This window comes from Podarcis pityusensis (genome assembly GCF_964106645.2).
Source record: "Podarcis pityusensis genome assembly, chromosome: 6".
Classification (NCBI taxonomy): Eukaryota; Metazoa; Chordata; class Lepidosauria; order Squamata; family Lacertidae; genus Podarcis; species Podarcis pityusensis.
In genome coordinates, this window is record NC_138030.1 from 4,047,299 (window position 1) to 4,074,552 (window position 27,254).

Sequence of the window (27,254 nt, forward strand, 5' to 3'; positions counted from 1 at the left end):
TTCTTTAAAGAACAAGACTTTAATACAAATAAGTTGACAGGAGTTTTTGTTTTTGTTTTTCTCCCCCGCCTTTCCCTTGCTAGCTAAACTTCACAACCGTGGGCACAAAATAATATACAAACTTGGAAAGAACAAATACAAAGAAACATTATATAAATAACAAGTTTAGGCAACTTCAATGCAAACAGGCTCAGAGTTTCGAAATACAAAGAGAAGGAGTTGCACTCATACACAAACACACACACACACACACACACACACACACACAATAAAAACGTAGCCAAAGTTGGGGAAGGTGACTAGAGGTGGGTGGCTGCATTGCTAAACATCCTGGCCAAATTCTGTTCCTGCCGGACTGTTACAGATCTGTATCCACCAGAGACGAGGGACCTGTGGCTATCAAGGTATTGCTGGACTACAAATCCCATCAGCTCCAGGCAGCATGGCTACTGGGGAAGAATGATAGGGGTTGTAGTCCTGGGAACATCAGGAGAGCGGCAGGTTTGCCTGGTATAAATCCACTACTGGTGGCTATCTTCTGCGTCAGGTCCTGGACAGAAAGAATTGCTTGTTTTATTTTTCAGTCTGGATGTCTTCACCCATTTCCCTCCAGCCTTTTTCTGCTCCCTGTTTGCCACCTGTACGGGACGGGGCAGCTATTCTTTATTAGACAGGAGACCCAGTCTAGCCAAAGTGATGAGCACCAGAACTGACTCCCCTTCCGAACAGGAAATCCTATGGCTGAGCAAGACTCGAGACAATTGGGTGCTGGGGCAAATACCATCCTACCAGAAACTGTGGATCCCAACACTTTCCCAGTGCGTTCCTCGGCTCACCTCTCCAAAGGGGAGTTCACAGCCCCCCATTCATATTGGAGAAGAGGTGAGATAATCACACGTAAAACAACATCCAGTTATGGAAAGGTGGTGGAAGCAGAGGAGAGCTATTATCTGCTTTGAGCTCAAGGAGGAGAATAGGTGCACAAACACCAGACAGGTGGAAGCACACCTGCAAACGGTTCGCAGTATTGGAACACAGTCAAAAGAGCTGTGCGTTAGCCAGCTGCATCCTTCAAGGAACAGGCAGGACAGCGAGTGTCCCCAAAACATGAGGAGATTCAGTCCATGCCCCTTCAATGTCCCTTTATTGCTCAGTTGGTGACTGGGAGAGAAAATTTTCTCCCAGGAGAGCCTGGACAGAAAAGGACCCTTTGTTTTCTGCAAACAATTCAGAGCGGTCCACGGTCTGGTTTAATCATCAAACACATTTCTCAATTATCTTTCTTTAAAAGGGGTTTTAAGAAGACGTGTATGACCCAAGTCACCTCCCCAAAGGTTTGGGATGGGGAAAATTAGGCTCAGGGTTTTTGGGAAACCTGCTGGCTGATGACAGCCAGTTTATTCTACGTTCTCCACCCCAGCAGAGAGCTCTTGCTTGGCATCAGAAACAATAGGATATGGACATGGATGGTTGCATCACGGGGGGCGGTTGTTTGATGGAAGACTCAGCACCACGTGCCCCCAAGCACAAGCTGTTGGAAACAAGGGTTTTTCCCTAAAGCTCGGGGAGAGAGGTCCACACACCTTCCTGGCTAACAACCCAGGCCCCTGAACCCGGAAGACACCTCCACATTACCAAAAGGTTGCAAAAGCAGTTGCTACATCCTCAAGGATGCTATCAGCATCCCATCATTCACTTCCCTTTGTTTTGGACGCCCTGGGACCAGACTCTACTGAATTGCCCAGTTTGGGTCTTTGGGGGGGAAACTTCCAGGGCAGAATGCCACCACAGGTCAATGGGTGCTTGGCTATTTCCTGGGCTTGCAGGCCCAAGCAGGTATTTCCTGGGCACCTGCAGAAACAGCTTGCATTCTACCGCCTCTCTCACAATAGGCCCGGTGGGTTTTTTTTTACAGCCCTCTCAGCCGTTAAGATTTCCATTGTTAACAATCCCATTGTTGCTTCTGCAAAAGCTTATCCCTGTCTGCTCTGTGCTGCACAGATTCCCAAGGCTTAGCACACAAACAGGTGCGACCAAGACCTTGGGAATTAAAACAGCAATGTCTGGCTTAAGAGTTGTCTGCGAAGGCCCTTCAACTGGACCCACCAGTAATGGACCCCCACATTTCCAGAGCACCACCACTACCAAACATGGCCAATGGTCAGTGTGGATGGGAGTTGGAGTCCAGCAACACCTGGAAGTTTGCAGATCCCTCCTCCAACGGGTTGCTTCCTCCTGTTGTAACAATCCCCACATATTCAGGGGGCTCCATCCTTATGCATCCCTTACAGGACTTGGCAAGAATTTAGCAACCTGCTTGCTCTGGGCTTCTCACTCCTGGAAAAGACATTCTAATGAACTCTCTTCCTTTTGGACTTTTTGGAGATTCAGAAGCAGCCCAGATACTTCTCTTCCCCAGGTGGATTTTCTGCAGGGATTTAAATTATGGGACGCCTCATCAGAACCACCCCGCTGCCCCAAGGCAGACCAGACATTTCTCAAAAGGAACACGCACAAAACCCATGCAACAGTTGCCGACATTTTCCCTCCAACAGTAAATATCAAAAACACACACTGAAACAAACGGTGGGGTGGGGAAAGTTTGTTCGTTTGTTTTCCTCACTTCCTGTTGGAGCCCGCCAAAGTACCGCTATACATTGGATACCTTTTGGGACTCTCTGGCTTGCCGTAGTCCATACAGCCACTTGATGACCCGGGCATTGCGCTCGATGATGGAGATGCCGTAAGGAATGCGCTCGGCCTGCCTCTCCTCCAAGGTGACGGCGCTGCGGCGAGAGCGGGTGCCCTCCGAGCTGGCCGTGCTGACGCTGTGGAACTTGACGGACACAATGTCCGAACTGGCCCGGGTGAAGCGCTCCACCTCCACATCCCCCATGTCCTCCGGGTCCAGGCCACAGTAGTTGAAGAAGCGCTCAAGGTCCGCCGTCGCCCGGGAGTACCGGTCGCTCAGATCCGATTTGGAGCGGTGCAGCAAGGTCTGGCGCCTGGTGCTGTCTGTCCGCAGCTCGCCGCGGGGGCTGGGGGAGCTCAGGGAGCCAGCAGACAGGATCTTGGCCTGCGCGGGGGAGGAGGGGACCGGCGTCAGCTGGATGCTGGGGACGACCCTCGCCCTCAAGGCCCCGCACGGCCGGACGTCCACCCTGCGCACGGCGACTGTGCTGGGCGGCTTGGAGGAGGCCGAGCTTTGGGACAGCTTGCTCATGCCTTCCGCCAGGTGGCCCTTCTTCCTTGGGGTATCCGGGAGGCTCCCGGGGCTCCAGCCCTGGCCCCCTGCCCCCCACTTGTGCTCTGCGGGGCTCTTCTCCGGCTTGGGGAACGACAACGGGCTATCGCAGAAGTTGATCAGGTTGTTGAGGATCTCCAGGTTCAGGGAGGTCTTGGCGGCCCCACGCGCCTCCGCCCGGCGTCCTCCTTGCGGGGTCTTCCGGCTGGGGGTGAGCATCACCCGGCGCACCCCTGGGGTGAAGAGGGGCTGCTTGAGGAACAGAGCCCTCACCGGCTCCTGTCTCGTGCTGGCCACCTGCTGGCTTTTGACATACTTGGCCTTGTCTGCTTCCAGCCTCTCCACCGCGCTGGGCTTCTTGGCAGCAGCGCCGGCCGCCGGCCGACGGAAGTACTCTGGGCCCTTGTTCAGGATTCGGAATGGCATGGCCGAGGTGAAGGGGGCAGCGGCCGGGACGCCTTTCATGGCGTGGCTGGCTTGGAGGGTCTCCACCGGCATGGCACTCACCGCAATGCTTCTAGACCGCTGCCGTGTCCCGTGGCGGGGAAGGGGTTGTCACATGCCACAGAGGGCAACCCGCCCTGGAAAAACGCCGCTCCGGCTTGCCTCCCTGCTCTCGATCAACAGGAGTCCGCTGCTGGCCTGACACTTTGCTGCGGAGAAGGAAAAGAGGGCAAAATCAGTGCTGGGGACCCGGCAGGCTTCCTTGACCCTGCAGGTCTTTCCCACCCCTCCTGGCACAGCTCGAGTGCTGCTGTCGCTGCTCCAGAGCCGGGATTTCTGTGCTGTCGTCCCTCAGACAAACAGCACCCGGCAGACAAAGGCAGGAGCTGGCGCTGGGCAGAGAGGGCTGAGCGCTGAGCAGCCTATTTCAAGGCAAGGGACCGCCCACTGCTTTCAGACCGGGCTGTCCCCGCTGGCCAATCGGAGAGGAGAGAGGCACTTCAAATGGGGGCCTCAGCCTATCAGGAGGAGCCTGGGGAAAGGGAGAGAGGAGGGAGGCAAACTCATTGAATGAAAATAGCCCTGGAGAAAGAAAATCAGTTCCCGTCTGGACCTCCTGCCAGCTCCAGCCCCCACTTGGCTATTATTATTATTCCCTACCCTCCTCCTCCCACTTCCTCCTGCCTCCCCCTTCCCAACATCACCTGTGCTCTTTCCACATACTAGGATCCGACAGCTTTAAGAGAGGGGAAGAACAAGCGGAGGAAGGCAGCGTCATCATTCAAAGATAAAGCCCTGCTCCCTTTCAAATGTTACTAGATTCGCGTAGGTCTTATCTGCCAACCTCCCAGTACATCACGCAGAGCAAGGTTCTCCCCAAAGACCAGATGAAAGAACAGATGATCAGCCACAGCTTTTCCACAGGGGAAAGGAGGGGGGATTGTTGCAAGAATTTATGCATAGGTTGGGGGAGTTGCCCCTCCAGCAGATATCATGCACATGCAGCCCACTACCAAAATCAGCACAATTGCTTTTGTGACTTGTCCCCACGAAACATTTCATCTCAGTTTCTTCCTATCTATTCAAAGGGCCTTTGCTGCACGATACCAAATGTCACAATTCATTGATAAATGTTATCTATGTACTGGCTCACTGGGAAAACTTCAGAAATTCATCTAGACATGTGAGCTCAGCTGCTCAGCAGCCCCTCTGCCTGAGTGATAATCCCTGGCATCCTGATACCTGAGTGCCAGACAGGTAGCCATTCCAGAAATAACAAACCCGGATGAAGACAAAAGGGTGTGATGAACTTGGCTGGGAAACAGAGGAATGTAAATATATCTTTTGTTACACTTGATGGGTGTTTGGTTGAGGGCAAGGAGAACCATGGGGCAGGGTCCAGGATGCTCAGATTCCTGCCACCAGACCTCCCCTTTCATGATGTAACCGGGATGTATGAGTGATGTAGTTGGGGGGGTGTAACATAGGGATTAGCAGCTAATAAAAGTTGGGGTCTTCTTTTGTTCTGGGCTTCCATTTTGTTTCACCTGGTGGCAGGTGGGAGTCCTGTCGCGACAGTCTTCAATAAAGACCAAGCCTACTGGCTGCTGTTTTGCTCTGGTATTCCTGGCTGGTGTCCTTGTTTTTTGTCCAAGGGAGCCCTCAGATTTCTCCATTAACAGGATAAATAACACCCCACGTGGGGAGTGGGGCAGCATCTCCCAGACCCTCACGCAGTGATGGCACGCTCCCTGCTAAGTACACAAGACAAGCACGGCTGCAGGAACAGGCCGGAGGGCCACCGAGAGCCCAGCAACCTGTTCTTCCAGTGGCCAGACAGATCCTCGCGGTCCAAAATCCCAGGCATCTCCAGGGAGGTCTAGGAGAGACCCTGGTCCTGGAGGGCTGCTGCCGGCCAGTGTGGACAATACTGAGCTGCAGGGGCAAAAGGTCTTATTCATTATAAGGAAGCTCCCCAGCGTTCCTATGTTCCAAACAGCTGGTGGGCACCAGTTTGGGGCAGCTTGCTTTAGAACAAAGAGGGGAACGGGGAAGAATTGAAAACCACCTATTTTCTGGGTGATGCTAGCTCAGGGGTCAGCAAACTTTTTCAGCAGGGGGCCAGTCCACTGCCCTCAGACCTTGTGGGGGGCCGGACTATATTTTTTGGGAGGAAATGAATGAATTCCTATGCCCCACAAATAACCAAAAGATGCATTTTAAATAAAAGGACACATTCTACTCATGTAAAAACATGCTGATTCCTGGACCGTCCGCGGACCAGATTGAGAAGGTGATTGGGCTGGATCCGGCCCCCGGGCCTTAGTTTGCCTACCCATGTGCTAGACAATCCTCTCTTGGCTACCCACCCCCCTTCAAATCGGGATTTTGATTTTGTTACGTGGCTATACAGGTACAGTACAGATCTGTGTCGTTTTCTGTATTCATATTCATGAATATATTCATCCTGAATTGTGGCTGGGGTGGCATGATAGAAAACAAAATCAATTCACAACATCAGTGGCAATTCTTGGGAGCTACAGCTGCCCTCCCAAAAGGCACACTCTGTTTAATGCTATAAGATTACAGAACAATTTTTGCATTAAAAAAAAGCCAGTGTTTGAGAGAAAAGGGGAGAGCAGGGTTGCAGGCAATTATGGACCAGGAAGAAGAAAGAGAAGATGATTTTCTACTCACAGGGTGGCAGGAAGTCCCAAAGGCTTGCCCCCCCCCCCTCTCTCATATGTGATAGTGAATCGCACACACAAAAGCATCGCCCAGACCTGGAGCCTTTTTTAACCCAAAGCGACTTCTGCCTTCTCCTCCCTCTCCCCGCCCCTAATCCTCGCAAGAGAGGCATTTTAAACAGTTTGCAAATGCTCTGGGTACCTCATTAGCCAGAAGGATTAGCAGCAGGGGTTGCTCAAATGTCTGGCAAGGGGGAAGAGAGGCTCATCAAAAGCTCAGGAAATGGCTGGTAGGCGGAGCTGGGCTCTCCCCATATGAGGGAGTGGGGTGTCTGCTGATCTGCCCCCCACCCACCCAGCACGAGCTGACAAAAAAACAAAAACGAAAGGCAATTAAGAGGGAGCTTCCATAAGGCCAAAAGATATCTGGCCATCGCTGCAAAAGAGGTTGTAGAACACAATGCAGATACCCTCTACGTAACCCCAAAGAATTTGGCTTTTTATTTTTAAGAGAATGGTGCTACTCCTCATGGTCACACCGTTTCCACTTTCCCCAAACAGTATTTTTTTAAAAAAAAACGCCATGTACCCAAGGATAAGTTGTTGTATTGTGTGACAATGAGATGCAATACGTCCTATGGTCGCTGGGGTGCCTTCCCAGGGAAAAACGACCTTGCTAACAAAGGTCCGTATAGTAAAAGCTATGGTTTTCCCAGTAGTGATGTATGGAAGTGAGAGCTGGACCATGAAGAAGGCTGATCGCCGAAGAATTGATGCTTTTGAATTATGGTGCTGGAGGAGACTCTGGAGAGTCCCGTGGACTGCAAGAAGATCAAACCTCTCCATTCTGAAGGAAATCAGCCCTGAGTGCTCACTGGAAGGACAGATCCTGAAGCTGAGGCTCCAAGACTTTGGCCATCTCATGAGAAGAGAAGATTCCCTGGAAAAGACCCTGATGTTGGGAAAGATGGAGGGCACAAGGAGAAGGGGACGACAGAGGACGAGATGGTTGGACAGTGTTCTCGAAGCTACAAACATGAGTTTGACCAAACTGCGGGAGGCAGTGGAAGACAGGCGTGCCTGGCGTGCTCTGGCCCATGGGGTCACGAAGAGTCGGACACGACTAAATGACTAAACAACAACAACAACCCTTACAGGAACAATCAAACCTATAAGAACTACACTTTCAGATCAGTCCAAGAATCCGTGCGACCCAACGTTTGGCTTCCCACAGTGGCCACGAGCAGATGCTACCAAGAAGAGCACAAGGAGCGCAGGGAGGGAACAACTTCCCCCCTGTTATTTGCTCCCTAGCTATTGATATCCAGATAGACTGCCTATGAGCCAGGAGGTTCCATTCCATTGTGATGTTTTCATTCACTTGTCTTTCTACCCTGCCCTTTCCCCAACGTGCTCAATGCATGCTTCTCTCCCGCTTTTATCCTCACAACAGCCCTGTAAAGTAGGCCAGTCGAAGGAGGGAGTGACTGGCCAAAGACCACCCAGTGAGCTTCATATCTTAAGGAGGATTTGAACTCGGGCCTGGTCTGAAACCCGGCTATTTCCAAAGTGGATGGCGCTACCCCCTTGTGAGTGGCGGGGTTACATAAGGGGTACAAAGAGGTCAATGGGGTGCTGGAGGTGTAAATGATTTCAGACTTTGAGAAGCTAGTATCACCGGATCAGGTTCATCAGAGAACCATAGAATCATAGAAGGGACCCCAAGGATCATCCAGACCAACCCCCAGCAATGTAAGAATCTCAGCTAAAACATCCATGACAGATGGCCACCCAACCTTTCAAGCCCTAAATGGCCTCGGCCCAGTATACCTGAAGGAATGTCGCCACCCCCATCGTTCTGCCCAGACACTGAGCTCCAGCGCCGAGGGCCTTCTGGCTGTTCCCTCCCTGCGAGAAGCAAAGTTACAGGGAACCAGGCAGAGGGCCTTCTCGGTGGTGGCGCCCACCCTGTGGAACGCCCTTCCATCAGATATCAAGGAGATAAATAACTATCAGACTTTTAGAAGACATCTGAAGGCAGCTTTATTGTGCTTTTAGTGTTCTGTTGGAAGCCGCCCAGAGCGTCTGGGGAAACCCAGCCAGATGGGCAGGGTACAAATATTATTATTATTACAGCGGACGCTCTGGTCGCGAATGTGATCCATGCGGGATACACGTTCGCAACGCGCAGCGTCCGCAACCCGCGTCTGAACAGGCGCGGGTTGCTATTCAGCGCTTCTGTGCATGCGTGACCGCCGAAACCCGGACGTAACCCGTTCCGGTGGTCCGCAACCTGAAAAAATGCAACCTGAAGCGTCTGTAACCTGAGGTATGACTGAATTATTATTATTATTATTACCTCTGCTTAAAAACCTCTAAGGAAGGAGCCCACCACCTCCCGAAGAAGTCCATTCCACTGTCAAACAGCTCTTCCTATTTGGTTAAATTGATTAAACTAAATTAGTTTAGTTTAGTTTAGTTTTTGAATAAATGCGCAATTGATGTGCAACTGTTCCAAATTTTATTGTGTTATTGTCTTCTTTAGTAGGTCATGCCAACAGCTCTTTTGAATAACACTTTTTAGGTAGGACAGCGGACAGTGGGGCGAGTTTACGGAACTAGGTAGTCACTGGGAGAGCCAGGATGTTGAGCTGCTGTTAAGCCTGATTTAAGTCTGATTTAGAAAGCCTCTTCAGAGAATAAATCAACAACGGGCTTTCTTCCCCCACTCCACCAGAAGCTGCGTCTTAGCTGATGTCCAGGAAAGGATCTGTGCAACTCTATCAGTGAGTAACACTTTGGGAAATTCTGACAGCGCCTGTCACGGTGGGGTGGGGGTGATGGCACACTGTGAATTTTCAGCTTTCCATAGAAGGAAGGATCATAGAATTGCAGAGTTGGAAGGGAACCAGAAAGTCATCCCTGCAATAAGAATCCAAAGAAAAGGGATTCAATACCTACACATATCCCACTACCCACTTTTGAGGCTCACCTGTCTATTCAACAAACAGGAATAGTCAAGGACTTTGAACAGGGCACAGCCTGCAGCAGGAATCCATGAACATGAGAGATTAGGGAATGTGTGGCCTTGGGTTATCGATCCTTTGGCGGGACGTTTTCAGCTATCTGAAGGAGCGTCTCCACCCCCATCATTCTGCCTGGACACGGAGGTCCAGCTCTGAGGGCCTTCTGGCGGCTCCCTCACTGCGAGAAGCCAAGTTACAGGGAACCAGGCAGAGGGCCTTCTCGGTAGTGGCACCCGCCCTGTGGAACGCCCTCCCATCAGATGTCAAAGAGAAGAATAACTACCAGACATTTAGAAGACATCTGAAGGCAGTCCTCTTTAGGGAAGCTTTTAATGTTTACTGTATTATTGGAAACCCACAAGCAAGATTCGAACACAAGACTCCTCTCCCTGCCCTCCTGCTGTTTCCAGCAACTGGTTTTCAGAAGCATTACTGATTCCGACCATGGAGGCAAAGTATAACCATTGAGGCTGGAGCCCACTGATATTTTTCAGCAAGATGCCTTGCGAGGGTTTTTGGCGGTTTCCTCACTGCAAGATGCGAAGTTACAGGGAACCAGGCAGAGGGCCTTCTCGGTGGTGGCACCCACCGTGTGGAACGCCCTTCCAGCAGATGTCAAGGCAATAAACAACTATTTTACTTTTAAAAGACAACTGAAGGAAAGTTTTTAATGTCTGATGCTGTATTGTAAGCTGCCCAGAGTGGCTGGGGAAACCCAGCCAGATGGGCGGTGTATAAATAAATTATTATTATTATTATTATTATTATTATTCATTAAGCCAGACTTTTCCAGACAACAATTCCAGGTTCCCTCATTTAATATGGCACTTGTGACTGGCCTGTTTGTAGCAATACTCTCAGACTGAAGATTCGCCACTGCAACATCCAGTTTCCCACAGCCGTCAGTCACATGCCGCTGGGAACCCCACGTGAAGAATGTGAGAACATCAGAACAGCCCCTCGGATCAGGCCAAAGGTCCATTCTGAGTCAGCATCCTGTTCTCACAGTGGCCCGACCAGAGGCCTGTGGGAAGACCGCAAGCAGGACATTGGGGGATTGTTATATAAAAAAAATGTTTTTACAAATAGCAGGACATTGGGGGATTGTTATATAAAAAAAATGTTGCTTACAAATAGCTAAAGCAATAAAATCAAGAAAAATCTGCAACCCTGCTTTAAAATACGCAAAAGTTAAAATACTAAAATGTATTAAAACCACCTCCCCTTTCTCAACATCTGGGTTGGCGTGTCTAAACAAGAATGTTTTTAGCAGGCACTGAAAGAGAGTACAGTCGTACCTTGGATCTCAAACGCCTTGGCTTCCAAACAAATTGGCTCCTGAAAGATCGAAACCCGGAAGTGAGTGTTCCAGTTTTCGAATGATTTTCAGAAGCCGAATGTCCTGTTCCGGGAGTCGAACGGACTCCCGGAACGCATTCTGTTCGAGAACCAAGGTACAACTGTACAGTGAAGGCGGTCGCTTGCTTCTCAATAGGCAGGGATTTTGTAGGCGCTACCCCGTGAAGGAGAACTACTTGGAAATGATTTACAGATGGTATTTAACTCGGAGTAGGCTTACTAAGATGAATAAGACTGAATCAGATAAGTGCTGGAGATGAAATGAGGTTGCGGGTACGTTCTTTCATATGTGGTGGACCTGTAAAAGGGTAAAAAGAGCATTGGGAAATAATTTATAATGAATTGGAAAAAATGTTTAAAAGCACCTTTCCAAAAAAAGCTTTTTGGTGGGGATAATTCACACTGAAATTCCCAGGTGTCAAAAAAGGTTATTTATGTATGCCACTACGGCAGCCCGTGTTTTGTTAGTCCAAAAATGGAAAATGAGCGAGGTCTCAACCAAAGAAGAATGGCAACTTAAACTGATGGAACATGTGCAGCTTGCAGAACTAACTTATAGATTAAGAGAACAAGGAGAACATTCGTTTAAAGAAGACTGGAAAATGTTTACTGAATATATGGGGCGGAATTGTGTATACTTGAAAACATTGGCAGCATTAAGATAAATTCAACAGTGTGAATAAGTTTTGCTGGAAGTAATATATGCAAGGATTTATGCTATGTAAAATGAACCATGGAAAGAGAAGAAGGGAAGTCACTGATATTTTAAGGTTGTCTAAATTATAAAGAAGGCTGATCGCCAAAGAATGGATGCTTTTGAATTCTGGTGCTGGAGGAGACTCTTGAGAGTCCCATGGACTGCAAGAAGATCAAACCAATCCATTCTGAGGGAAATCAGCCCTGAGTGCTCACTGGAAGGACAGATCCCGAAGCTGAGTCTCCAAGACTTTGGCCACCTCAGGAGAAGAGAAGACTCCCTGGAAAAGACCCTGATGTTGGGAAAGATGGAGGGCACAAGGAGAAGGGGACGACAGAGGACGAGATGGTTGGACAGTGTTCTCGAAGCTACCAGCATGAGGTTGACCAAACTGCGGGAGGCAGTGGAAGACAGGAGTGCCTGGCATGCTCTGGTCCATGGGCTCACAAAGAGTCGGACACAACTAAACGACTAAACAGCAACAACAAATGAATATTCTAAATTGTAAAACAGAAAATTTAATAAAAATTACACACACACACACAAAGTGTAGGCACTGCCACACCGAATGGTGGAGTCCTTACAAATGTGGAAAAGGCATTATGTGGCACCTATCGTAGTGCCGGCTCCACCAATCAAAGCACTAGCAAGAAACCAGTCTTTTAGTGGGCCGCATCTCCACTTTGGAACTATTGACATCAGGCAGGTGCCCTCCCTTTACTATTTTCAATACCTGCTTAAAACATTTTTGTTTAGGCGGGCCTATCCGGACATGCAAAAGGTGGCATGCGTTTTGAGTCTCTTTTTAACTTGCTTTTGCTTTTAATTATATTTGAGATGTTTTTATTGCACCTGTTTTCAACTGCCTTTCATTGATAAATTTAATGGGTGTGTTTTTGCAAACTGCCCGGAGGCTTTATTGCAACATTTCCAAACATGAAATGAAATAAACAAATCTGCCACCGAAGGCAGTTGCCTCACTCTGCCTAATGGTGCACCCGGATGGCCCAGCTCAGGCGGATATTGTTCCTGCACATGGGACTATATTATAACTAATAGCCATGGATAGCTACTAATTTGTCAAATCCCCTGTGGAAAAGAGCAGTGGAGAACAGCCTGTAAGCAAAATGAAAAGGTGAAGAGAGGAAGAAGAGGGGAGAAACGAACTGAAGTTTGTAGCAGCTGCTTCTGCGAGCCAGAGCATCTCAGTTGAAGAAGATTTGGGGATGCAATCCTAATCCTGTTTGGCTGGGAGCAACTGCTACCGAATGCAAGAGGAGTTATTTCTGGATAGACATTGTTAGGATGATGCTGTTCAGGGCCGGATTTAGGTTTGATGATGCCCTCAGCTACTGAAGGTAATGGCGCCCTTTTTATGTCCAGCTGTCCTTTGTCAGCAACAAATTGTCACTGTTTTTTGTGTTGAATATATGCTATATGGTAATTTATGGACCTAATAGGTATCTAAAGCCATTTACACATAACGAATAGGAGCCTACACAACACAAAACACTGTTGCTGTATGTAGGTTTTATTTTATTTGTTTTTTATCTTATATTTTGGAAACATGCATCCATTTTTCCCCTTAAATTTTTTTGGGGGGCCCCCAAGAGAGTGGGGCCCTAAGCTATACAGTGGTACCTCTGGTTGCGAATGGGATCCGTTCTGGAGGCCCTTTCGCAACGTGAACAGAATGCAAACTGCACCTGCTAGTCTGCGTGAGTCACGATTCACCGCTTCTGCGCATGCGCGTGACATCATTTTGCGCGTCTATGCGAGCGGTGAAACGTGGAAGTAACCTGCTCTGTTACTTCTGGGTCGCCGTGGGACGCAACCTGAAAACACGCAACCTGAAGCAAATGTAACATGAGGTATGACTGTAGCTTGTTTAGCTTATACTGTGGTACCTCGGGATGTGAACGGGATCTGTTCCGGAGGCCCGTTCGCATCCAGAAGCAAACATAACTAGCGACGGCACGTCTGCGCATGGACACGTCACTTTTCGCCGCTTCTGCGCATGTGTGTTATGTCATTTTGAGCGTCTGCGCATGCGCGAGCGGCGAAACCCGGAAGTAACACGCTCCGTTACTTCCGGGCTGCCGCGGAGCGCAACTCAAACGAGCTCAACATGAAGCATATTCAACCCGAGGTATGGCTACGTAAATCCGGCACTGGTGCTGTTAGACCGGAAAACATAGAGCGTGCTTTATACTGAGTCAGGCAGTATTGTCTTCACTGACTGGCAGCAGCTGGAAATGCCCCTGGGGATTCAGCCTGGATGCTCTACCACTGAGGGGCCTTACTCGGGTCTAAAAAGGTTGGCCTCAGACTGTTTCCCCCACCCCACTGCCATAAAGATCACTTATCTTGGGCCCATCATTCCCTTCCTCTCCGCCTAACCCGCCTCAAAGGGTTGTTTTGAGGAAACCAGCCTTGAGTGCCTGCCAACCCCGGAGTGCCTTGGAGGAAAGCGGAGATAAACACGTGATCAAATAATAGTAGTGCACAAAGTATAATAACTACATGGCTCAGGTGTGCAGGTCTGAGTAGCATGGGTTGGCTCGTCATTGTAATAACCTTGGAGGTGGCGACACCAATTCTTTGCGCTGTTCTCTGCATTGTTTATGAATCAGCACCTGGACAATGGAATAGAACCACCCTGCAGGTGTGTCGCTAGGAGCGGTCCTAAGGAGCATTGGGCCTCAAATCTTTTTCCAAGTCACCCGAGTTTTGGGGAGTAATTAATTCAGAGCCTAGGACTTGCCGATCAGAAGGTCGGCGGTTCAAATCCCCACGAAGGGGTGAGCTCCCGTTGCTCGGTCCCTGCTCCTGCCCACCTAGCAGTTCAAAAGCACATAAAAGTGCAAGTAGATAAATAGGTACCGCTCCGGTGGGAAAGTAAACGGCGTTTCCGTGTGCTGCTATGGTTCGCCAGAAGCGGCTTAGTCCTGCTGGCTGTACGCCGGCTCCCTTGGCCAGTAAAGCGAGATGAGCGTCGCAACCCCAGAGTCGTCCGCAACTGGACCTAATGGTCAGGGGTCCCTTTACCTAATTCAGGGGGAAATGACCAGGGGGTGGTTAGTGGGTAAGACATTGCTTTTTTGGGGGAGGGGGGGATAAATCAATTTTAGCTGGTTTTATCTACAGATGATTAGGGGGAAATGAACGGGGAGAAACTGAAGGAGAATTTAATTTACTTCAAAGAGGAGCTCCTAGGGAAATTCATTGGGGTGTATATGCTGAAGGGGAACGGATTTGGGGCAATCTGGAGGGGGGAACAAATTAACTGAGGAATTTTCCCTGGGAGATCTGGATGGGGAATTAGCAGGCTTTCCATGATTCATTTAAAGATATGTGATCCTAACCTCAACCACCTGGGAGCAAGTCCCACTGAATTCAACAGGACTTACTTCTGAGTAGATATAACTGGGATTGGACTGAAAACCTGCAACTATACCCAGAGGTTTACACTTGCAAACTATATGCAAATCTGTGCCTATTGCCCAAATCTTTTAAGTATCTGGCAACACCCCTGCGGTATAGTCCCATCCCAACCTGCTGCTTGCAAGCTGCTTGGAAAGCGTGGTGGAGCAAAGGTGTTCCTTGAGTCCAAAAGCAAGGATTTCCCTGGAACCCATCAATTAATTACAATATTGCAAAAAAAAAACTACAACACCCCAAACTCTGCAGTTTAGTAAGTGGTTAAATATACCTCTCCTGCAAGCCTGGGATATAGTCTAAGATTGCAACAGGAGAAGAATGTCTACGTGTCATCACAAGGGTGTTTGCAACGTGGGAGGCTGGGGTTTGGGAAGAAACATGTCGGCAGGCCAGACTCCTCAGGACTCAACCATCAAACTGACAACAGAGGCATTTGCAAGGTCATGCCATGCCACCAGCAATTCACACAACCATCTGTATAATAATAATAATAATAATAATAATAATAATAATAATAATTTATTTTTTATACCCGGTTTCCCCAGCCACTGGGCAGCTTCCAACCAAATATTAAAATACAGTAATACATAAAGCATTAAAAGCTCCCCTAAACAGGGCTGCCTTCAGATGTCTTCTAAATGTCTGGTAGCTGTTCTTCTCTTTGACATCTGGTGGGAGGGCGTTCCACAGGGCGGGTGCCACTACAGTGGTACCTCAGGTTAAGTACGTAATTCGTTCCGGAGGTTCGTACTTAACCTGAAACTGTTCTTAACCTGAAGCACCTCTTTAGCTAATGGGGCCTCCTGCTGCTGCTGCACCGCCGGAGCACAATTTCTGTTCTCATCCTGAAGCAAAGTTCTTAACCTGAAGCAATATTTCTGGGTTAGCGGAGTGTGTAACCTGAAGCGTATGTAACCTGAAGCGTATGTAACCCGAGGTACCACTGTACTGAGAAGGCCCTCTGCCTGGTTCCCTGTAACCTCACTTCTTGCAGCCAGAAGGCCCTCGGCGCTGGACCTCAGTGTCCGGGCAGAACGATGGGGGTGGAGACGCTCCTTCAGGTATACAGGACTGAGGCCGTTTAGGGCTTTCAAGGTCAGCACCAACACTTTGAATTGTGCTTGGAAACATACTGGGAGCCAATGTAGGTCTTTCAAGACTGGTGTTATATGGTCTGGGATGAATGAGTCTGACCTCCGGGAAGCTGCCTTATACTAAGTCAGACCAACAGACCACCAAACTCAGTATTGTCTGACCGGCAGTGGCTCTCTAGGGTTTCAGGCAGGGGACAAGACCAGCCCTAATCTGGAGCAGCCATTGCGGGTTGAACCCGAGACCTTCTGCATGCAAAGCAGATGTATCTGACTTATGCTGAGTCAGGCCCACCTAGATCAATACTGTCTGCACTGACTGGTAGCAGGTCTCCATGGTTTCCAGACAAGGGACTTTTCCAGTTTCAATCATTCTCATAATAATCCATTATAAACTGGTCACACCTGGCTGCTGGGGGAGGTTTTAGTCAGGCTTAGCCAGCCTGTGGTTTCTGACAGCTCACTAGGCATGGTCTTTCTATTTCCACACCCAGGACTAGCAACTTGAAACAGAAGAGGAAAAACTGCTATTCCCAGGAAGGTTAACTCTAGGCCCAAAACCACATGTGGGATAGACGCAGTTGTGTGTCCTTGTTTCTCAATTTGAACCTTTTTCCATGGGCCTGTATGTAATAATAATGATAATAATAATAATAATAATAATAATAATAATAATAATATTTATTTATACCCCACCCTCCCCAGCCAGAGCTGGGCTCAGGATGGCTAACACCAATAAACTCACAGTAAAAATGTAATGGGGGGGGGCAATTTAAAATAAAAGTTAAAATGCAATTTAAAATGCAGCTTCATTTTAAAAATAGCCCATAGATCAAAACCATAAAGGGAGGGAAACATAGACTGAGTCCAAACCAAAGACCAGGTGGAACAGCTCTGTCTTGCAGGCCCTGCGGAAAGATGTCAAGTCCCACAGTGCCCTGGTCTCTTGTGACAGAGCTTTCCACCAAGTCGGGGCCAGTACTGAAAAGGCCCTGGCCCTAGTTGAGACCAATCTAACCACCTTGCGACCTGGGACCTCCAAAGTGTCGTCATTTGTGGACCTTAAGGTCCTCCGTGAGGCATACCTGGAGAGGCGGTCCCGTAGGTACATGGGTCCTATGTATTGCAACACAGAAAGCTGCCTATTGTATGAAGCTACTGGCTGTGTGTTCTGATTCTTTGGATGGTTCCTGATGGGGTGAAAGTGAATTAAATTGGGGTGGGGGTTAAATATGGCTTGGCATTTTGATGACAAGTGCCGTATTTTTTGCTCTATAAGACGCACCAGACCATAAGACGCACCTAGTTTTTGCAGGAGGAAAACAAGGAAAAAAATATTCTGAATCTCAGAAGCCAGAACAACAAGAGGGATCGCTGTGCAGCGAAAGCAGCGATCCCTCTTGTTGTTCTGGCTTCTGGGATAGCTGCACAGCCTGCATTCGCTCCATAAGACGCACACACATTTCCCCTTACTTGTTGGGAGGGAAAAAGTGAGTCGTATAGAGCAAAAAATACGGTATATTGCATGGACAGACATTGCTAAAAGCAATGAAGGTTTGAGAAGTCCTGATCCCATAATAAACACCCACCTCAAAGCACCCTCTGTGTTCTACTAGGGTGGTGGGGTTTGGATGCTGAGATCCAGGTTCAAATGTTTGCTTAGCCATGAAGGTCAGGCAGATGCGCCACTTCTCAACCAACCCCTACCTCACAGGATCGGTGTTGGGGTGAAATGAGAAGCTGACGGAAGAGTTCTGCAGAACAGCAAATCCTTCATCACATCCCAATGACAGCTTGCCAGAGTTCCTGAGGAGGAGCCACGCCACCTCTGGGGTTTAGGCATGTCCTGGGATGACTTAAGAGCCTAACCTGCACGGCGCCTGGCGAACCAAATATGGAAGAGGAAGTCCCAAAAGTGGTGAGAAAAGGGAAACCACAGCAGCTCAGAGCCAAGCACAGGCTGTTCAGGAAAAGATTGAGCAACCGGCAAAGTACTGGAGAAGTCAGGACAAGAAATAATAATAATAATAATAATAATAATAATAATAATAATAATAATTTATTTATACCCTGCCCATCTGGCTGAGTTTCCCCAGCCACTCTGGGCGGCTTCCAACAAAACACTAAAATACAATAACCTATTAAACATTAAAAGCTTCCCTAGCTGCTGCATTCTGGATTAATTGCAGTTTCCGGGTCACCTTCAAAGGTAGCCCCACGTAGAGCGCATTGAAATAGTCCAAGCTTGAAAAGCACAGCTTCTGCTTCCTGTTCATTTACTCAAGCACATGTCCCACCCTGTCCCAGAGGCTCGAGGTAAACAGCAAAACATCTATTATGAAAACAGAAATTAAACCCATCCTATACCCTAGGAGGCTGCTCTAGGCTCCTTTGGAAAGAAGGACAGGATATCATTAATGTCATGGGACAAATGACGAAAGTGGGACCTGCAGTAAAGTTTTGCAGCGGTGGACTTTGGGCTCTCCAATTCCAGCAGCGCTCTGTGGGACACGAAAATGTGGCACCTCCCGCCTTTTGCACTCCATTCCACAGCATGGTTGGGGTGCCCCCGGCAGTGTGGCCCTCCTTGAGGTCAAACCGATCAAGCTACCCTGAAACTGCCTCTGCAAAGTGCTCCTGATCAGGGTTCCAGCCAGCCACATCAGGAAGCTCCATTCCATACTTCCACCCTCCTGGTTTTCCACCTCCCCTGCCTTCCCAACAATGAGACCCATTTGGCTAAGTCTGCTCGCTTATGTGTTTGCACAAAGTTTTGGGGAGGTTAGACACAGGTTTTTTGGGGGGAACATCTGTTCTTATTTGTTTGCAGGGAGGTTATAGGACAGGGCATCAAGCAAGCCTTATCCCAAACTTTGTATTTCCTTTTCACTTTTCTTAAGGGCAGAAACGGATTTGTTGAGCAAAGGCACGAAATCAACTCTTAATTATGCAACCTGAGTTTGTCAGTATGTGATTGTATCACACCTGAAAATGCACACACATCCCTTTTAGCAGGATCTATCTATCTTTCCTTTCTTCCTTTATTTCTTCTTCAAATACTGGTGTTTTCCTGAGGCTGCTGAGTCCTCTCTCTTGCTGCAGAAGTGGGGATGGCGAGGCTTACGAGTGACACACATTATTGCCTTTATGCTTTTCTGAAACCAAAACAGTTCAAAAGCAAAACAGCAACTCCTAGTCTCCACCCAAAAAACCAGACAGGAGGAATTTCAAACCAAACAAACTTTTCTTATGCAGATTAAAAAATGCTGATGAAATTAATCAGCTCTGTTTCAATCTGGGAACTGAAAAGCCTTCTGACCATAAGAGCTAATCACCAAATCATTTATTGGGTATGGAAATTCCAGTGTTGGTGTTTTACAGCTCCTATTTTGGAAATGTGATGTTTGTTGGGGTTTTTGCCATTTATTTTTTTTAAATAAAAGCACAGAAGTCAGATGACCATCTGTCAGGAATTTTAAAGCTGTGTTTCCTAAATCACAGTGGGTTGGACTTGAATGTGTGGAGAAAAGAATCGGGGAGGGGGGGTTCATTCACAAAGAGACCCCACATGTGTGGCGTTATCGTGCTTCCCTCCACAATATTGATATCCCCCATACTCTTCCATCATAAAAAACCCAAGTACCTATTCCTCATGGTTGAAATATTTCTGTTGAGAAACACTAGTGAAATAGCCTGGCTCCCTTCAGTCCCAGGCAGGACTTGTGCAAGTTAATTATCACTTTCTTGAGCACGTTTGTTCTTCCCACCCATGGCCTGAGCTCTTCCTGGGCTCCCCTGATAACAAGTTTAACTGGTTGAGAGGCCTTGAGGTGGAGGCTATTCTGGGCAGAGGACACAAAGAGATTGGTTGTGGGGTGTTCGTCGCTGAGGTACTAAACCTTCCCGGGTTGTGAAGAAGAAGAGGAGTTTGGATTTGATATCCCGCTTTATTACTCACCTTCAGGAGTCTCAAAGCGGCTAACAATCTCCTTTCCCTTCCTCCCCCACAACAAGCACTCTGTGAGGTGAGTGGGGCTGAGAGACTTCAGAGAAGTGTGACTAGCCCAAGGTCACCCAGCAGATGCATGTGGAGGAACGGGGAATCGAACCCGGTTCACCAGATTACGACCCCACCGCTCTTAACCACTACACCACACTGGCTCTCTGTGCAGGCGAAGGAGAAAGGCGTGGTGAATTCCCCCCCCCCCCCATTAATGGAATGCATTATTACTACGTCTACATGGCACTTTTTGGAGCAACATAGGCGGGATTTTTTTAAAAAGGAGACAGAAAAAGCAGTATCTGCCCCAAGGCGCTTCCAGTCTGAGGGCTGGATACAGTGGAAACATCTGAATATTCATTTCAGCTGGAGACAGAAGGGGCGGGTGCCCTTTGGGAGTGGAGTAGAGGAAGGCAGGGAGTCCATAGAGTGGGTGGAGCCACAGCCAATGAGAGGCGGAGCCAAGGAAGTAGTTTTGCCCCCATCCTTGTCCCTGCCAAGTTCTACAAGCATGGCCTGCCCGCTCGTGAGACAAAGCGAGGCAGTTGCCTCAGGCGGCAGCAAGAGATGCTCAACAGAGGAACAGTCTTCCTTGGAAGGTGAAGGGCTCTCCTTCCATGGAGGTTTTTAAGCAGAGATTGGATGGCCGTCTGTCATGGATGCTTTAGCTGAGATTCCTGCATTGCAGGGATTGGATGAGACAACCCCTTCCAACTCAATATTTCTATCCATTTCTTGGTCATCATCAGGGGGTTTGGGTTGGGTGTTCATCAGTACACAGATGACACCCAGCTCCACCTCTCTCTTAAGTCAGAACCAGTGAAGGCGGTGAAGGTCCTGTGTGAGTGCCTGGAGGCGGTTGGAGGGTGGATGGCGGCTAAAAGATTGGGGTTGAATCCTGACAAGACAGAAGTACTGTTTTGGGGGGACAGGGGGCGGGCTGGTGTGGAGGACTCCCTGGTCCTGAATGGGGTAACTGTGCCCCTGAAGGACCAGGTGCGCAGCCTGGGAGTCATTTTGGACTCACAGCTGTCCATGGAGGTGCAGGTCAATTCTGTAGGCGGTTGTCTACCAGCTCCACCTGGTACGCAGGATGAGACCCTACCTGCCCGTGGACTGTCTTGCCAGAGTGGTGCATGCTCTGGTTATCTCCCGCTTGGACTACTGCAATGCGCTCTACGTGGGGCTACCTTTGAAGGTGACCTGGAAACTGCAATTAATCCAGAATGCGGCAGCTAGACTGGTGACTGGGGGCAGCTGCCGGGACCACATAACACCAGTCCTGAGAGATCTGCATTGGCTCCCAGTACGTTTCCAAGCACAATTCAAAGTTCTGGTGCTGACCTTTCAAGCCCTAAACAGCCTTGGTCCTGTATACCTGAAGGAGTGTCTCCACCTCCATCATCCAGCCCAAACACTGAGGTCCATCTCCAAGGGCCTTCTGGCAGTTCCCTCATTGTGAGAAGTGAGGTTACAGGGACCCAGACAGAGGGCCTTCTCAGTAGTGGTGCCCGCCCTGTGGAACGCCCTCCCTTCAGATGTGAAGGAAATAAGCAGCTATCTTATCTTTAAGAGACATCTGAAGGCAGCCCTGTTTAGGGAAGTTTTTAATATTTAATGCTGTATTGTTTTTAACACTCGATTGGAAGCCGCCCAGAGCGGCTGGGGAAACTCAGCCAGATGGGCAGGGTATAAATAATAAATTATTATTATTATTATTATTATTATTATTATTCAAGTGACTGGCCCTCATGATCATCGCTAGAGGCTTCCCATCTTCTCCCCAACTCCCCCCTGCCTTCAAAGTGCATCTCTTGCAGTGTGTTTGCAGAGGCTCAGAGCAGAGCGACAGGAGCTGGGCGGGAAGATCTAATCAATGGAGGAGGCAGAGAAGTTTCTGATGAGCCATTCCAGAGACACCTCTAAACTTTCCGCACCCTCAGCGCCTTTGGGTGCAGCTTGCGTTTCCGTGCCTCCCACGTCTTTTCCTGATTTTGCAAACACTGTGTCTTCAAAGAGGGTGAGCCAAGGTGCTAAATAAATCCTGAAATTATAAGATGATTAAAAACAGCACGCACTGTTTAAATATAGACGCGGGGTTTGCAAAATAGACGTCAGTGCAAATGTGGTCCCTGTGCCGAATCAAGGATTAAATTCCTAGTTCTCGTTGGCGCAGTGGGGATTCTGCCAAACGGTGTGTTCTAAAGACCGGTCCTTGCACCCAGGACGGGCCCCTTTGCCAACCTGGTGCCCTCTAGATGTTTTGGACTACAATACCCAGTCCTGGTTTGGGCTCATGGGAGTTGTAGTCCAAACCATCTGGAGGGCACCAGGTTGGCAAAGGTGCCCACCCTAGGTGCCAGGCATGAAGATACTCCAAGGAAGACGATTTGCCCAGAAAACAGAGTCCCAAGCTACCACAACATCCGACTGCTGAATGGAGGTCCTTTGGCCTTCATTGTGTTTGACTACTCTGTGCTGGGCCTCATTATCTGACTGTCCGAGAGACGTCCTGACTCCTGTTCTATTTCATGCAAACAGAGAGGGATCATTCAAATTCGGTGCCGGGAAATCGCAAACTGCTGCCTTCCAAACAAAGGCTGTTAATCAGTGACACTGATTTTTTTTTTTTAGTGTTTGCCTCAACATCCATTTCCTAGGTTTGAAACCTTTTTTCTGATCTTGACTTGCATTTGTTTGAATTTTTGAAGTTGGGACGTCCTGGGAAGAAGCACCAATGTTCTGGATGGAGAAGACTCGAGCAAATGGACCGATAGCTTCGGTTATTAAATTCATGGGGAACAAATTTAGAGGTGTACCAATACCTATTAGCTATGAAGCCTTATTATACTGACTGCTTAAAGGCATTTTAAAATTATTATTAAGTTGTCGAAAACTCTTGTTAATGTATTAAGGAAACTCCATGTGCAGAAGCAGTCTACCACTGGGAATAGGGTGCTGCAGGCAAACAAAAGGGGAAGGCTGTTGCCTTCATTTCCTTGCTTGTAAAGGTAAAGGTAAAGGTAAAGGTAAAGGGACCCCTGACCATTAGGTCCAGTCGTGGCTGACTCTGGGGTTGCGGAGCTCATCTCGCTTTATTGGCCGAGAGAGCCGGCGTACAGCTTCCAGGTCAGGTGGCCAGCATGACTAAGCCGCTTCTGGTGAACCGGAGCAGCGCACGGAAACGCCGTTTACCTTCCCGCCGGAGCGGTACCTATTTATCTACTTGCACTTTGAGGTGCTTTCGAACTGCTAGGTTGGCAGGAGCAGGGACCGAGCAACAGGAGCTCACCCCGTCGCGGGGATTCGAACCGCCGACCTTCTGATCCGCAAGTCCTAGGCTCTGTGGTTTAACCCACAGTGCCACCCTTCCCTGCTTGTATCCTTCCCTAAATACTTGGGAGTAGGGGTTAAGTCAGATCCCCAGAGTCCTCACAATGCATTCATTGAGCATTCGCCCTGCTTTGCTTGTAGGGAGGTTAGATGACGCTGTGTCAAAGCCAGCGCTATCCTGCACTTTCCAGTGTATCATTTTTCCTTGCTGCTAAAAAGCCTGATCCTAGGGGAATCAGGTTTGTTGTGCAAGCGCTCCAAACCAACCACAATTGTGCAAACCTGTATTTCCCTGCGTGCCACGGAATCTCACCCGAAAATAGCAAGAAAGTTTGGAAGCTCCAGGGGGGCGGGTTGGGGGCTGTTTCAGGATGGAGGGAGGGAAGAGGCCTCCACACACCCAACTTTGCTATCAGATAGAAGAATGTTGGAACTAAAAAGAGAGAGAGGTCGTCACCTATTACATCAGGGAGGTTTTGGCTTCAAGGAATATCTGAGAATGTTTGACCACAGTCAAATAATGCGTGAGGAACGGGTCATATTTCGTCAGCCAACTGCCTGGAATTACTGCAAATAACAGAAAGACGACGGGGCGCAGGCAACTCAGTTTTTGTTAGATTCACTAATTACAATGGGCCTAAGTGAGTCATGCCTGTTAATTTCAATGAGCCTACTCTGAGTATGAGTAATGCTGGATGCAACCCATTAGCTCTAATTCTCCCTGCCTTGTGCTTAGGCTCCTTCTCAGGGTTTTTAGGGGAAGGAACAAGATCTCAAAGGAAAGGATCACAGAATTGTAGAGTTGGAAGGGAACCCACGAGTCATCTAGCCCAACCCTCTGCAATGCAGGAATAAATCAGAATCAGGGGTGGTAGCACAGTTCACCAGCTTATTTTCACAGCTCTTTTTATCTCTTTTCTCGGCGCCGCACACGTCAGAACATAAGAAGCACCTACAGGATCAGACCAACTGCATCCTGTTCGCACAGGGGCTGCCAACCAGATTCCTGTACGAAACATGCAAGCGGGATTTGAACACAAGACCGCGGAATACCAGCAACCAGAAACATTTCTGCCTCCAATCATGCAGGCAGGGCCTAGCCATGACTGATAGCCCTTTCCTCCATGAATTTGTCCAATCCAGCCAACTAGGCTGGTGGTTATCATTGCCTGCTGTGGGAGGGAGTTCCACAGGTTAACTACACACTGCGTGAAGAAGTCCTTTCTTTAACTGCCCTGAATCTCCCAACTTTCAGCTTCCTTGCATGTCCAGGAATTCTAGTGTTGCGAGAGAAGGAGAAAAGCATTTCTGTCCACTTTGTCCAAGACATCCTGCTTCACCCGAAAGCACAAGGCACAAACAGACTGTCCCCTTACCCGGTGCCATAGCTACAGGAGAGGGCCAGCTGGGGTTTTTGCTCTGGGTGAAAAAAGGCGCCATTGAGGCTCCCAGCCTGTGTGCGCGCGCACAAATAATAATAATAAAAATTTATTATTTATACCCCACCCATCTGGCTGGGTTTCCCCAGCCACTCTGGGCAGCTTCCAACACAATATTAAAATACAATAAGCTATTAAACATTAAAAGCTTCCCTAAACAAGACTGCCTTCAGATGTCTTCTAAAAGTCTGGTAGTTGTTGTTCTCTTTGACATCTGGTGGGAGGGTGTTCCACAGGGCGGGTGCCACTACCAAGAAGGCCCTCTGCCTGGTTCCCTGTAGCTTTGCTTCTCGCAGCGAGGGAACCGCCAGAAGGCCCTCGGAGCTGGACCTCAGTGTCCGGGGAGAACGATGGGGGTGGAGACGCTCCTTCAGGTATACTGGACCGAGGCCGTTTAGGGCTTTAAAGGTCAGCTTCAAATGCACGTGGGGGTTGCCCCTGCCCTGACCCACCAGGTGCCATCCTATGCCACTGAGACACTATTAGGCTCCACCCCGGTCTCAGTTGGCCCCACCCCTAAGTTCCCAGGCTCCGCCCACTGCATCTCAGGCGAACTGGCAACCATACATCTGCTCTGTGTGAGTTGACCTGTGTGGGTTGACCGTATTGTACTTCCTATTATATATGCACTGTATGATTCTCTCCTAGATCAAGCCCACCCCAGCAGGGTGTTCTGCATGTTACCGCCTTTGAGAAAATCCCTTTGCAGACTCCCCACTGCTGCTGCTCCAACTCCACAAGCCACCCGCCGGCAGTGCAATTGCATGCATGCTTACTCGGAAGTCGTCCCCACTGTTCTCAATGGGCCTACACCCTGTAAGTTTACGCTTGCAGCTTTGGTGTCATCACACAGCATCCAGTTCAACTATGGAACTCCTTGCCACAGGAGCCAGTGACGGCCGGTGAGACTGGGATGCTGGACTAGATAGGCCATGACCCTGATCCGGCAGTGTTGTCTTATGCTCTTATATGGATTTGATAATAACAGTGTTGCTCAGCAATTATTCCTCTGTCCCACATCTGCCCGGCTTATCCTAATTACAGTGTGGCTCAAGAAAAGCACCTCTGAGGTGCTTCATGCCAGAACTGCTGGCTTGTGTTAAAACAACAACCACCACCACCTTTATAAAGCAACGTAGGTAACTTTAAACAGTGAGCCAAGTTACACGGCCAAAACGAGCAAAGGAGCAAATGTTCCCTCCCTCAGGAGGTTCCTCTTTTAGAAACCTACAAGATCTATGGTGTGAAAGAGGAAACAACACACTCCTGGAATCAGTAATGCTCATTTAATAAGCAAAACCTGCAGAGCCTCTCATATTCTTTGGACAAAGAAAGGAAACAAGCCCCCGTTTTGGGATCTGTTGGCCAGCACCCCCCTAGCTAATGAACACTGCAAATTTGCGCCACTGCAGAATATATTTCCTTATTTACCGGGGAAAGTCCGTTTTTCAACTTTTTTATAGGTTTTATTGCAGTAAACCGCTGTGATTTAAAAATAAAAAAATCAAAGGTATATGAATATTTTTATACACAATAAATAAAACTCAGCTCACACATTCAAATACCACATCATTGTGTGCCTCTACACAACATGCACTAGTAATAATGTCTTCAGGGTTTCAATCATCAGTAAAGCAGAATTTTTAGATCCAGTACCAAAGGGAAGACGGTGCTATTTCACCAATTATATCGACTCAGAGGTGGTGACAGAGAGAGGCTCCTTTGCAGGTCAAAAAGGACACACTCTGGTGCGACAACACACAACCTCGCCTGGTGGGAAATAACCCTGGGAAATGTCTCTTCCTTTCTTCCAATATCCACCTTTGAGGCTTTCCCAGTCCACCATACATATCCGGCTGTTGTCCCTAAGTAAACCAAGTTGCGTGCCTTTGCTTTGGAAAATGAAAGCAATTAAAACAGAACAAAATAAGGCTAAAAGTCTACAGCTGTCCTAAACGATACGTAGCCAGTTCCTTGCTTGGTCTCTCCTTCTGACCAGGGTCTCTTGGCCAGAGAGATCTTTCCCAGCCTGTTCACTGGAGGCGATGAATATCGACCCTGGGAACGACCTCCTACCGGCGGAGCGCACTCCACCACTAAAGAAAGCGCCTGCGCTATATCTGTTGAATTTCTACCTGCCGCGCCGCAGCTGAAGCCCTGCGAGAGATGTATTTTTTTGGGGGGTGGGGGCGTGGACTGAGGAAGCAGGAGCCTTGCGCTACTCAAAAGAACCATCTGGCTTTGTGCCTCTTGGGACAGCTGCCCTTCCGGTCTCCTTCCCCTCCGCAGATTATACCTCGTTCTCAAAAATGATCAACCAGAGAGAGAGAGAGAAAGAGAGTCCTCCAAGGGCTGGCATTTTACCTGTCCCAGGTGAGGCTCTTGGATTCCAGAAAACCGACCGACCAGCCAGCCAGCAGCTTCCCAGTAATAAACTGCTCGCTTCGGTGCAGGCGCGCGTTAAACTTAGCCAGCTGACCTAAGGGCTCAGGT

At 48.7% G+C, this 27,254-nt stretch overlaps 1 protein-coding gene across 2 annotated transcripts; it reads right to left on the bottom strand.

The window, feature by feature from the left end:
• FAM110A (family with sequence similarity 110 member A) lies at nt 1-27,254 on the bottom strand. Of its 2 annotated transcripts, XM_081011487.1 has the most exons (3): nt 7,531-7,740; nt 4,393-4,424; nt 1-3,897 (listed from the first exon to the last, which is right to left on the bottom strand). In XM_081011487.1, exon 3 carries the CDS (start codon nt 3,740-3,742, stop codon nt 2,651-2,653), a length of 1,092 nt encoding a protein of 363 aa, XP_080867613.1. In that variant the 5' UTR covers nt 3,743-3,897; nt 4,393-4,424; nt 7,531-7,740; the 3' UTR covers nt 1-2,650. The 2 variants fall into 2 exon arrangements, with proteins under 2 accessions (XP_080867613.1, XP_080867612.1); XM_081011486.1 differs by lacking the exons at nt 4,393-4,424; nt 7,531-7,740 and adding an exon at nt 27,126-27,254.